Source organism: Cygnus atratus, chromosome 11 (genome assembly GCF_013377495.2).
Source record: "Cygnus atratus isolate AKBS03 ecotype Queensland, Australia chromosome 11, CAtr_DNAZoo_HiC_assembly, whole genome shotgun sequence".
NCBI lineage: Eukaryota > Metazoa > Chordata > Aves > Anseriformes > Anatidae > Cygnus > Cygnus atratus.
Window position 1 is genome coordinate 4,469,884 of NC_066372.1, and position 13,566 is coordinate 4,483,449.

Here is a 13,566-nt window from a genome sequence, read left to right on the forward strand (position 1 = left end):
ATACATGAAACATATAAAATATAATAAGGAAAGAGTACTATTGCTTCCTAAAATCCCTTCCCTTTCTTCCTCTAAGAATATTGCAAGTCTTAAATTCCCTTCCATTTATTTGTTTTTTAAACCCTTATTCTGAAACTACAGGGAAAATTCTGGTTCCCCTTGTATAAAAGCAGAGCAGAAAAATACACAGCTGTGCAATAAGCAGCCACAAGTCCAGTATTTGCATTTTAGCACATGGTGCAGATGTTAGCTGCAGGTGTCACACACCTTAAGGAATGGGAAAAGAGAAATTGCTTAAAAGCATATGGAAATTGCTCCCAAGGGTAGGTCTCTTGGAGTTACTGTTGTACTTCCACTAAACCACATAATCCTCTAACAATGTTTCATCCATGTTCCATTGCTTTCAGATCTGCTCCACTGGTGTGAGGAGGATGTAAAATAATCACTAGGACAGCGGCCACTTGAGCTTTACACATTTGTAATATGACAGCATGATCTGGCTTCTTTAAACCCTTTACTACATTAATCCAAAAGTATTTTTAGAACTGTCAGTAACTGCCAGCTTTCAGAATCAGAAAACTGTTTAAATTTACCCAAGGGTACTAGTAACCAAGGAACTATCCAAAGTTGAGTCTATAGCAGCATCTCTGATAACTCACTGAGAACATGAAAAGGTTAAACATCATATATTTTAAAAGGCAAGAGACTGTAGGGAAGTACAGACCAAATATGCTCACATATACTGTAAAGATTCCAGAATAAATATTTAGCCAATATTACTGTAAGGATTTATGAGGAAAGTATAATGATAAGAGCCACATCAAAAACTCGTTCACTGTGCTGACGATTTACTGTAAAGGAAGCAGAACCAAACACAATATAACTCTACACTCTTAACGCAGAATCATAGAATGGTTTGGGTTGGAAGGGACCTTAAAGATCATCTAGTTCCAACTCTCTGCCTCAGGAAGGTACACCTCCCCTAGATCAGGTTTCTCAAAGCCCCATCCAGCCTGGCCTTGAGCACTTGCAGGGATGGGGCATCCACAGTTCTCTGGGGAACTTGTTCCAGTGCCTCACCACCCTCTGATATAAAATAGCAGCAAGAGCTGAAGGATGCCCGGTCAGTACATTACAAATAAGGAAGTATTTCCAGGGTAGATGTATCTGATAACAAAGCACGGAATGAGAAATTTGAGACAAGGAAGATAACATTTGTAGTATGTAAATTCTGACCTTCAATGCATTTTCAAGGCTGCTCTGTTGGATGTGTGTACGTATGCCCAAGCACTAACTGTGTACCTGAGACTAGAGATACTCTACAAGTTGATAGCTGCTTCCACATGAGGATGATGTCAGACAAACCATTAAGAAACTTTTTTTTTTTTTTTATGAATGACTGTTGGTGCACTGAATGGAGAATATTTTTAAGTTTGCTTGAAAGACGTTCTCACAATTTCAATTATTTCATACTTAAGGCTGGAAAAAGATTTCTTAAATTCAAAATTACATTTCTGTTAAAGTCAATGGCATTGTACTAGACAGAACAGGGGCCTCAGTACCATTATTGTTTTTGGAAAAACCTAAATTAGCAGCCTCACACTAAAAGAAATGATGCACTGTGTTTGGATAAGAAGTTCAAGATGGCAGTTCAGCTCATGCCATCTGGGTTTCAGCCCACTGCTAATTCTGTAACAGTTTCCAGAGGTACTTACACTCTTCACTTTCCACTCCTGCATAGTTGCCAACTTCTTTGAAGCTGATGTTTCCCAAATGAAGTATTCCAGCCACTATTTGTAGTACCAATGCCTGCTCTTCTGCAAAGATCCCAATCACACTCATTGCATGCTGGAAGAAAAAAAAAAGTCAACAAATCTGTTCAATTACTTTCACCATAAAAGTCCTTTTAAATTTTTTATTTTAAAAAGTTTAGTTTATGAAGAGTTCAAATACTTAATGCATCCAAATTACATTACAGCCTGAATTATCTAAAGGAACCAGATATCCTACTTGAGCATTTTTGTTTTTTAATAATTATATACAGAAACATCTACACCATTTAGAAGATGAGTTAGCAAAATAAATTCTGGAAAAAATGTAGTACTGAAATAGCACCTGCCCTTGAGTGTCACACTGAAAATAAATTGTTTACTGCAAAATGGGGAACAATGAACCTAAGAGACAATGATTTTCTTCCTTCTATGCATAGTTTTTCCACTGAGACTAACAAGTGTGAAGAGGTACTAGATGACTCTCAACATTACAGTAGCACAGTCTGTCTGGTTTAGGCTATTTCAGCTATTTATTAGAAAGTGATCCAGCACAACGTTGTGTTTTAGAGTCAGTCTAGAGTACATGACAACTTACAAAATGTCTTTTCAACTTACTCTTTTTCCAAAATACCCAATTAGCTAGAATGTAGAAGTAATTTTTTTTAATGCATTTATAAGTGTGCTACAAATAGAAATAAGAAGACATGTTAATATGCTTATTTTAAGTAGTGATTTTCCAATAACAGGAAATCAGGAAGTTGATGTGACCTCCATGAATGTTACACAACGAACTGACAATAATATTGGGTAAAGATTTCTAATCTATGCTTTCTAGGTCCCTTTATCCAGCCTTTCAGTTGTGATGTTTTAAATAGGAACAGAAGATAAGGCACCACCAAGAATTCAGCTAAAAGGGTGCTCTTTTGCATTTTCTTCTAATGGAAATTCCTGAGTGTGTTTGCATTTTCACGTTTTATACTGCAGATTCTAAACGTACAATTTATCTGCGCACAATTCACAAAATTTTCACCCTTATGAGAAAGGACAAATGGAAAACAAAACACCTTCCTATCAAAAGACAGATTTGTAGCCATCTTCTCAAGATTCTTAGATTGGATCTCCTCAGATCTCCTGGATCTCCTCTTAGATAGGATCTCCTCTGGGTTAATATATATCTTCTCCAGGTAAAATACCATTTAAGTTACCTCTATGTGAATTTCTCATTCCCACATTAATACATCAATGTCTTTGCAATGGGCAGTGAAGTGAACATACATCTACCACTACACAAATCAGCATCAAAAACCCACCAGTGTTTCTTGGAAATCAGATTTGTCATTGATGTCATCTACTTTGTAGGACCCAGATAGACTCAGATAGTAATAGTAATCCATAGTGGTAATGCCAAGACTGCTTTTTTGTTCTGAAGATGCCCCTTCGATCAGCTACAAAATAAAAATCCCAATATTAGGAATCATATAACAACCTTCAGCACAGACGAAGCTGGGCAGAACAGAACTGAGCCTGAAATTATTAGGAAAGAAGGGTAATACTGTGCAAAGTTTGTAACCTTCCTATTTTTTGCTACGTGAAAGACCAGATATTCGTTCCCCCTCTCATAAATGGTTTAGTAAATGTCTTCTATTATCTTTATCTCAAAGATTAGGCAAAGCTGGTTTTCCAGTCTTCAATGTTTTACCTAAATCCTCAGGAGAAACATATTTTCCATACTTATTGAAAGGCAGGCACAGTTGTGCAGACATACAGCTGCAATAGGAAGGAATGAACAAACTGATCTCAGAACAGAGTAGTCAAAACCCCAGAGTCTTCAAATTGCCTGCATCAAAAAGCTTCTCCTAGACACAGAGGAAAATTCGCAGGGCACTGCAAACTGTTCACATACCTCAGAAAAGGAGAATACACAGTTCCTGGAGCAATTCCAGCTCCAACTCAGCTTTCCATCCTCACAACAACACTTCAACTTTATGTGATGCTGTTGACAGTCACTTACTATGTACTGTCTTTACTCTAGTTTTGTAGAGCTAGGTCAGCAGCACTTAAGCAGATAAGAAACTCTAAATAAAGGACCAGCAAAGGCTAGAAAAGCCTTTTGTAATAAATTCAGAGGATTTTTGGAGAATTCACCATACTGATATAATCCTAAGTGTCCCACAAAATAGAATTAAATCTCTCTTTCACAGCAGAGCTATGGAATTCCAGAGCAGAAGGTAAAATTATATAAGCCAGTTTAAAAATAAATTTGTTTGAAAGTTCTCATTTTCTATTATATTCTATTGCATTTTTCCATATGGGAGATCACACTGAATTTCCAAGTTGGGCCTCTGAAATATTGAAGTAATTTCTTTTTAGAGTTGAAAGGCAGCTATTTAGGTCTATGTCAGATGGTGCCTTAAGATGCTATGAAGTTTCCCAATGATAACCAGATTATCCTTTTGAAAATGTGTTCAATAATCTCATTGGGTTGAGAATGACTTTTCAATCAAAAGGAATAACAGGTACAAGTTATTTAAAATAACTCATAAAAGAGCTGTAGGCTTCTGACCTGGTAAAAAATGTGAAAACTCCTCTCTCCAGGATTCCTCATTACAACTCGAGATTTTTCCAGTAGGAAATTGGAGATTTTTCCTCCATCTGGCTCTCCACCTGGGCTAAACTGGATTTCAAAGTATTTCCCCTGCAATAAATAATTAAAGTTGTTGAATGACTAGTAAACAGTAAATCATGCACTACTTGTACTATATCTCAAGGAAGGTTAGTAGCATATTTAATCGTTATAGATATTGTGACTCAGCTACCTCAAGATTTACCAAAGCTTAGAATCTTGAACTATCACATATCTTTCCTTCTTTCTTCACTTATACAGTGCTAGACTAGGGATAATACGTCATGCAGTAATGCAAAGGTAGAGAGGAAGCGAGGGGCTTCTTTTTCATTGCTGAGACTCTTGCTTAGCATAAAGGAAACCGTAATGCCCACCTGTACTGAAAGTAAATTTAACAGATTTATGACCAATGGCAAACGCAGTGTTCTGCTTGGAAGCAAGGTAAAGCAATTATTTTGTCCTTTTAGGGAGACATTAATCATACTAACACTCATGTTGGCTTAGGAACAAATAGCAAATTTGTAAAGCCTATGTGTAACTTTTAAAAACAGAACCTACAGTATGTTAGCTAGTGAGCAGTTATTTCACAATAATACCTTGAGTATTTTATAATGACACACTGAAAATAATTCCTGCTTTCTGTACATACTAATAAAGGTATTTAATTCTCATCAAATAACTCTAAGGATGCTTTTACGTATTACAAATATATATATATATTATTGCATATATTTTACTAACCTGAATGGTTTGTTGCTGTTATTTGCTTACAGACTGAGAATTTTATAAATTTTGACCAGTACATATTGCAAGAGTAACAAATGTGCAGTCTATACAGAATTGAAGAGGCTTCTCAACATATACTTTACGTTTTAAAACACAGTCTATACTTAATACAGTTTTCCTTCATTTGTATTCATTTTATATTACACTCCTGAATAATATAATTTTATTTATATTTTATTTTATATTTTATCCTGATATATATTTTATCATGAACAATATAAACAATTTTATATTAAACTCCTGAATAATAATATAACACTATAGAAGTTGGAAGCATGAAGGAAATCTCTAAGAGATGGACTTACAAATCTGCTGGAGTTATTGTTCCGTACAGTTTTTGCATTCCCAAAGGCCTCTAGTAAAGGGTTGGACTGTAGAATTATATCTTTCACGTGCTAAAATTTGAGGAAACAAAAGAAATAGAGATTCAGAAATAATTTTTTTAACAGCCTTTTGTTTGCTTGTTTTAAGTTCTTAGAGTTTTTCTAGAAAACCATGACATCTAAATTATATATAAAAAAATAATAAAGACCGTGTCTGGAAAATATCCTCATGGATGCAATCTTTTTTCAGAACTTTCATCTTTTTGAAGCTTCTTATTTTCTGAAGAAAATCTTACAAAACTGAACAAAATGCCTGAGGCTGCAAACAACTGGTCCTTCTGTTCACTGTTGGGCAAAACAACACAGCCAATAAATTGATATGGTTTTGTTTTTTCTTTCATCATCTTGTTTTTCAGCAATTTCCTTTCTCCACATAAGCACTTAGATCACTTTGAGGGTCTGCAACCACAATGTATAAAGTCAGAACATGAAATGTAGACTTCTCCAAGTATTTAAGCAACATGTTTGAGGACCAGTGATGCTGCTACCTAGCTATCTTAGACAGCCATACAGTCTGTTACTATTGCTTCTGTATCTGATCCTAGGAGTTGGAAGTATGGTCTAGCTATTAGTTTCAGAAGAAACTTAATGCATGCTGGGCTGTATAAAGAAGATTGAATTTTATTTCAAGTGAAATTGCTCAAGGCAACTGGCTTTACTTCATGGGCTTCTTCTATAGATAGAGCAGACATTGGTAATACAGTTATTAAGAAAAGGAACTATTTGTTGTTGCAGATAGCTTTCAGATACTATACTTTTGATTAGATAACCTGATGAAACAAGATGATGTTCCTGCTGTTGGCTCTAATGCATGCCTACAAATCAGAGACGTAACGGAAGTAATAAAAACATGAAAAGCCAGTTCAGTTTTCAATGCAATACCAGTCCAGGAGAAAAAAAAAAAAATCACACCTACTAATAGAAGATTGCTTAACAAGGTTAAGAGCGATAATTAAAGTAACTTTTACACCACCTTAACTAAACATATAAATATGTACGCTTTTAGACACAATTTAGTGTGAGAGCTAAAAAAAAAAACTTAACAGAGATCATTCTAGTTTTGTGGATTTTCTCCCCACACAGGTGGCCCAGAGACCTGCATGCAAGCAGTTCAGTATTCTCTTCAGCTGACTCTGCTGTTGAGGACTTGTATATACTTATAGCTGCTCACAAGCTTCTGCAGTTAAGTGCCTACTGGCTGCCAGCATCTGCCAAGACAGACCTTTGCCATTCTACCTCTGAACTCAATCTTCAGACAGTGCTTATGCTTCAGTATTGCCCTAAATCAACTCACCTGTACTTTAGGGCCACCTCCTGAAATTTTGGAGATATAGCTCATAATATATTTAGCAGCCACAGTCTTTCCAGCACCACTTTCCCCGCTATGAAAAAAGGAACACAAAAATGTACCTGTTAGTTTTTAAATAACTCTAAGAATGGAGTAACTTATGGTTTATCTTGTTTAAGTATCTTAATATTGAATAATAATACCATAATAATGAATAATAATAAGTGGTTTACATCAGGTAAGTTGGTAATAGACTGTGATAGTGTTGTAGCTTGGTTACTTGTATATTTTTATGAATAAATAATTCTGATTAAATCATCCTGCATGGATACCAGAATCTCTATGAGATTTCAAAGTCAGAATATAATGTAAATTGAGAAATAAATATACTTAAACCAAGATGCTCAAAAGAGCACAAGGGTGTAAAGAACTCAATTCTCATTTAAATTTGACGGGATTTCAGATCTCAACACAAAAACTCATTTGAAAATCCAAGCCCTGAGTGGCATGCCAGATGCCTACTTCTTTTGTTTTAGGCGTTCCTGAATGAAATAATGAGACATTATTAATCACATCCTGAATGACGGAAGAACCACCTTCCGGTTCCTATGCCTCTTGACACAGGGTACAAGAAATCTTAATATTCCATACTAGCTTTAATAATTCCTTCCTTCCGTTTGAATATTTCACTTCAATGGTGAATACAGTTTACATTAGATTTGTTTTATTGTGATTATTAAGAGTTTCTTAAGATGGAAAGGAGATCCAATCCAACCTTAACTGTTTATTTCATACCTTAAAGCTAACCTCATTTCAACAGAATTTCTCCAGCCTTACATATATCTTGCTGCAAATTAGCTTTGCCCTTAATGAATTTACCCTGACCTCAACAACTATAGGAATACAAAAAACAACATAAGGATGTCTGTTCAATGTCATAAAGATATCTGAAATAGTTTTTTTATTTTTCCTTGTGTGAAAACCTGTGCCATCTTTAGGCTCCTGAGTAATTTCTACGAATGTTGACTCTTCTGTCCTGTGCCTACTTGTTCCTGGATGTGGATCAAGTGCACATCTTTTCCTGCACAAATTTTAGCTATGTTTGCCAGAGAAACATCAGCATGTCCTGCACAGGAAGACGACTTGCTGAGAATGTCAACTCTTAGCTCCTTATCAGCATGACTAATGGAGGCATTTACAAAGGCTTAATTCTAAAAAAGCTTCCCAAAGCTTCCAAAAGGTACAGAAATACTGGAAGGAGTTTTCTTTTTCTTTTTGGTCAGAAGTATTTTCAGGTGTTTGTCTTCTCCTGACTGCAGTTTTACAGATCAAACAAGATACTTAAAAAGGTGAAAAAAATACTTCTTGATCAAGTATGGATCATGACTTCTGTTATTAAGTCATCTTTTCCTAAATATCAAGGAGAAGAAAGCCTGTATTATTGGTATCTGGGACATTCACAGGAACAGACTGAGTGTGTTAGACAGCAAACCATATTTGGAAGTCTGTATCAGCAGTATTTAAAGATGTTTTAGAAAAAAAATATTTCTTCAAACCAAATTTGCTCACAGTAATTTGCTTATCCTATTGCAGAACAGGACAGAGAAGCTAATCTACCCCAAAACATATTCTTGAGTTTATATACGCATTTTTCAACTGATTACAGACAAGGATCTGGGGTCAAACACTGAATAAATATGATCAGATGTTATTTAACAAGCAGTAAAAATGTAATACATTTCTTTAAGTTTTCATTTGATGCATACATTATCCTTCTCTTTGTTCAAATTAAGTATGGTTTACATTACTCATTCCATAGTGTCTGTCCTGGAAATCAATATGGAGGAATATAATTCCATTTTATTGTTACATCTATGTTTCAGTATAATTTATCCTTTATATTAAATGAATTTGGCCAAAAGACTGCCTTTCAGAGTCTGCTATAGATTTATGCATGCATACACTTTTTCTCAGTTTTATAAGTTTATTGATCAGAGACCAGTAAATAGGTCCAATTAAACTACAGTTGAGCAGCATGATACATTCTTTATGAACTGAAGTAATTTTATCTGATGAGATGGTGTCTTTCCCCCAGTAAAGCACAGGTACTCTACTGCCATAGGGGAATTGTGGCATTCCTGGCAAATGATTCTCATGCAGAAGCTTTTTCACATATATTTTAGTGCTCTGTTGCTACTATTTAAGATGAGTTAAGAATCATTTTCTAGCTTGGTAGTTTTAAGTATGTTGGAAGTACATTGGTTTTTAAAGGTTGAAAAAGTAACGATAATGGCTTGAAGTGAGAAGTGTATTATGGTACAATTTTCTCAGAAACTTTTCGTACTAAAAATAAATCATTATACAGTCTCAATCACTAAACAAAAAAGAACGCACTGAAAGGCATCATATTGTTTTTCTAGCACTATTTGCAATTTCAGAAAAGTTACATTATGTTCAGCAAAGTCAATTAACACTTAGCTCAAATCAGAATAAGAGGGAAAGTTTTTAGCTCCTTCCTTCCTTCCCAGAGGAAATATAATCCAGTGAGTATAGAAGCAAGACCCAATACAGACCCTCATTCTTCTCTCTAAAATTAATTTGCTGAGTGACATTTAATATTGTCTCCCTGGCTATAAAACAATACTAGTTATCTACATAATCAGGACAAGGTGGAAATTCTAATAATAAATTTTTATAAAGAACACTTGGCTCTACCAGCAAAGAACACCACATACGTATGATATTCTGTCATGTTTGAATGAGCTTTCTAGTTTGCTTAAATACAAAATTTACTTTCTCCAGTGATGTTCAGAGACCTCAGCAGCATAACAGCAGTGATATATTTTCCCCTCTGAAACAGAGAGCTTTCACCTAACTTTTTTTTACTACATTAGACTTGCATTTCTATGGCTTCCTCATTAAAATTCAGCCATAGTTCCAGTTAGATTCTGTGTAGACGTTTTAGAACTATCAGACATTTGAGTCTTCTGGAAGTCTGAGGCACAAAAGCTGACTAGAAATCTCATATTAAATTTTTAACTTGGTAGGCTTAAGATAGATAGACAGTAGTTTGCTATATCTCCTGGCAGAAATCACAGAAAGAAATGGAAAATAAAGTCCTCAACTTTATAGACAGGTAAAACCTTAAGAATAATCTGAAGAAATATTTATAACTACACAATAGAAAAATACTTATAACCTCCACTCTCTTAACTAAAGGACGGTGATAGACCAGAAGGAATTAAAAGCCACAACAGACAATCCTTCTTAATTAAAATCTTGATTAGACAACTCATTGTTGCTCGTTTGGAAGGGCTGCCATTTCTAGTGAGGAAGAAATATGAACAGTCTGCTGTAGCAGACACAGATTTATCAGCTTGGTTCAGTAGAGGCTTCAATTAAGTATCACGCTTCAGTACAACATAAGCTCAGTAAGAAATCCAACTACAGCATAACTGCATTACTCGTATGAGCAATCTTCCTTTGTAATTCTGCCTGGTGCATATTAAACTAGGGAAGAAGCTTGCAGGTGCTGCTCCCTCCTCCCACCATAGCACACACTGCACCTGCATTCAGCTCAGCCAGAATCCAGCCCAGGTTCATTGTTTACACTGTTAACAGCCATTCAAAATAACTCACGGCTCCTCAGCTATAATTAGACATGTGTACATATAATTTTCTTTAAAAAAAAAAACAAAAAAAAAACCACATATATACTGCAATTATTCCACTAATGAAACAGTCTTTCCCAGCCCTGGAATGGTTGGTCAGTGAGGATTTTCTCTTTTTCATTAGTATTATCATGTAAAAAGATTATTTTTGGTTACTATCTATCCAGTCTTTCAGAGAATTGTATGTTCTTTTGGATCTGCCTTCCTAGTTAATTCAGTTGTTTTTTGAAGAGGAGGAACTTTTCCCATCAGTGTCCAAACGCATTAGTAAGAATCCTGGAACTCAATGTCCTGTGAAAAGGTTGAGTGGTCCCCACATACAGATAGGGTCCTGACCACAGAGGGATGCTGCTGGGACCTTCCTTCACCTGCCTGGAAACCTACATCTGGTTCCCACAGCTTGAATGCATGACCCCTCCCAGGTCTGGAGGTGGATGCCACAGGTGCCCAAACCACATGCTGTGGAAAGACAGAGCTGTGCAGCAACCCCATCCCCATCATTGCTTTGTCTCCACGTGCACCATAGGACAGACTCAGCCCACTCTACGCATGATTTTGTCCCTTCCCTCTTTGCAAACCTTTCTTTAAAAATGTTGACTGACATCTTGAGGACGGGGAAAAAAAAGAAAAACAATGGACTTGTTTCTGTACTAGCTTGCTCTGTTTCTTTTGTTCCATTAGGGATTTCCAGTAAAGCCAATCCAACTTTAGACTGGCTGCGAAGAAGAGAAGCAAATCAGTACCTCATTGCATTGCCATCATCACTCATTTCCCACAGGATAAATTTTTATGGAAAAAGTTATGGTTCACTGAAATGCAAAGGTTCGTATGAAGCTGCTTACATTTCACAGACTTCTGTGGAGCTGAAGACAAACAAATGGAGCTGTGTCTCAGTTTTCTGACAATCAGCAGTTTGGGGACGGTAATGGTAAAATCCTTGGCAGCTATTAGGTGAACCTGATGCTGTGATAGTAGACACGTAGCTAGCTAAAGCAGCTGCTTAACTCAAGAGCTGCAGGATGTTCGGAACTTCTAGTCTGCTAGCAATTTCAGTGCTTTCTGGTCCATGAAATAAGGTAAAATGGAAGCAACAGTATGCCAAATTTCACAAAACTTCCCTTTTAAGCCAATCTAGTCATTAGAAATTTTGATGTCATTCTAATCACAAAATATGGGATATAGCTAAACAATTTAAATGAACTGTGGTCAAAAGGATTAAAATATCATGCAAAACAAAATCAATTTTATGAAAGGCTCAGTTACCAATTTCACAGAAATTACCTGTGTCCCAAAAAAACAAATACTACCATGAAAACTACCTGTAAGTCTAGTCTGCAGTCTTTCCAGTGTTTGTAATAAGAAAAATCATAGGACAAATAAAAAATGTTGAGAGTAAGAGGAACTCTTTGAAATATCCCTGGAAAACATGATTTTTCTTGTTTCAGTTTTGCAGTATATTTTAATTAACTCCAGCATATTTTGAATAGTCTGTGCATATATTGAGAAAAAATTCACTCTGCACAGACAAAATGCACACACTCTGAAGAATGCACTATCCATCATTTACGCACAAGAATGCTCTCAAGAATTTAACCTGTGAATTCAAAAAGGCCTGTGACTCCACTCTCTAAAAATGTGACTCCTCTGTATACATCACACTTTGAGGCATTAGCAATGTATCAAAAATTGTGCTTTCTACTAACAGTCCACCGCAGTTTAAGAATTTGCACTATAAATTTAGCTTAATATGAAATACTGAAGGTCCGGGATGTTATTTTGTACAAAAATCAAAATAAATCTCGATTTTACTCATTCCTAACAGGTCTGAATTTGACCAAATGGTACTAGTAACTTCATCATGGCAACAGGCATCAATTTTCCCCAAAAGATGACAGCTCAGGGATCAGTTTAGAAATATGAGAAGCAAGATATGAGCTTTGGGCTTTTTAAGTTACATGGCACCATGTAACAGCAGCCTAGAAGTAGGGAGGCCCTTGTAGGACAGCTCAGCATCACAAACTCTTAATGCCTGGCTGACCTTCCTGAATGTAAAACCAACAATTTCTGCATACCTACATGCACTTTTTACTAATACTAAGAGGGACACCTGTCGGTTTTTCCGTGTAACCAACCTGTCACCCAGAAATGCTCTGCCTGGATGACCCCCAGGCATAGATCCAAATAACACAATGAATGTAACTTACAAACAATTATTTCTCACAAGCTCTCTAGGCAGCTCATTAGTGAGATATGTAAATATTATACCTGTTTTCACAATGAATCATTCAGTAGGGTACAGGAAAACTTGCACATGGAGCACCTCCACATGTAAGATCCACTCACTAAGCCCCTGTGTCTTTATATTACTGCTGTGAAACTGAAATTGGCAAGTGGCTGGTGAAAGGGCATTGAGGCTTAACATCAGTGACCCTTCACCATTTCCCGGCAGGTTCCAGCCAACAGTAAGTTACATGGCATCAGATCAGATCACTGACATCCTGCCCCTTGGGGCTGTGACACTGCAAGGCACACAGCCACCCCAGGGAGAAGACCAGGGAGGGTCCCCCGGACAAAGAAAAACACTCAAGTCTTGAAATCTCTTCTGTTAAATTCAGCAGCAGTTAAATTCATAGTGATGTCTCTCTGAGTGTTCTGAAGAAAAATGATAGAAAGCTTAAGAATGCCTGTTAATAAAATAATGGCTGTTTAACTTAAGAGAATTTTTTTCCTTTTCTTTCTTTTTGCTGCTTCTTGACTGATACAATCCCACAGGCCAGTGATCTCCAAACTTTTTTTTGACTGTGCACCCAATCAGTAAGAAATTACTGAACACACACTCCCAATATATATAATTTAATTATTTGCAAAATATATAAATGTATTTGGACAACACTGCCACATGCAAACTGCGGTTCCAGGTGAACTACAGTGAACCTCTTAAGTTTTCCATTCAAAAAGGAAAATATTTAAGAGGGATAGTGTACCAGCTCAAATATCCTGCAGTTCTTGCTCTCTGCACATTTTCTTTTATCATAGACCATGT

The 13,566-nt window shown here is 36.2% G+C and overlaps 1 protein-coding gene across 4 annotated transcripts in view; it reads right to left on the minus strand.

Moving 5' to 3' along the window:
• The window catches only part of MYO1E (myosin IE), a 92,065-nt gene that overhangs the window by 35,885 nt on the left and 42,614 nt on the right, over window positions 1-13,566 (minus strand). For all 4 annotated transcript variants that reach the window (XM_035554253.2, XM_035554254.2, XM_035554251.2 and 1 more), the window contains 5 exons: window positions 6,859-6,946; window positions 5,487-5,576; window positions 4,336-4,467; window positions 3,083-3,217; window positions 1,716-1,848 (listed from right to left, as the gene is read on the minus strand). In XM_035554253.2, the coding sequence (XP_035410146.1) occupies window positions 1,716-1,848; window positions 3,083-3,217; window positions 4,336-4,467; window positions 5,487-5,576; window positions 6,859-6,946 (578 nt within the window). The remainder of the gene's footprint in view (window positions 1-1,715; window positions 1,849-3,082; window positions 3,218-4,335; window positions 4,468-5,486; window positions 5,577-6,858; window positions 6,947-13,566) is intronic.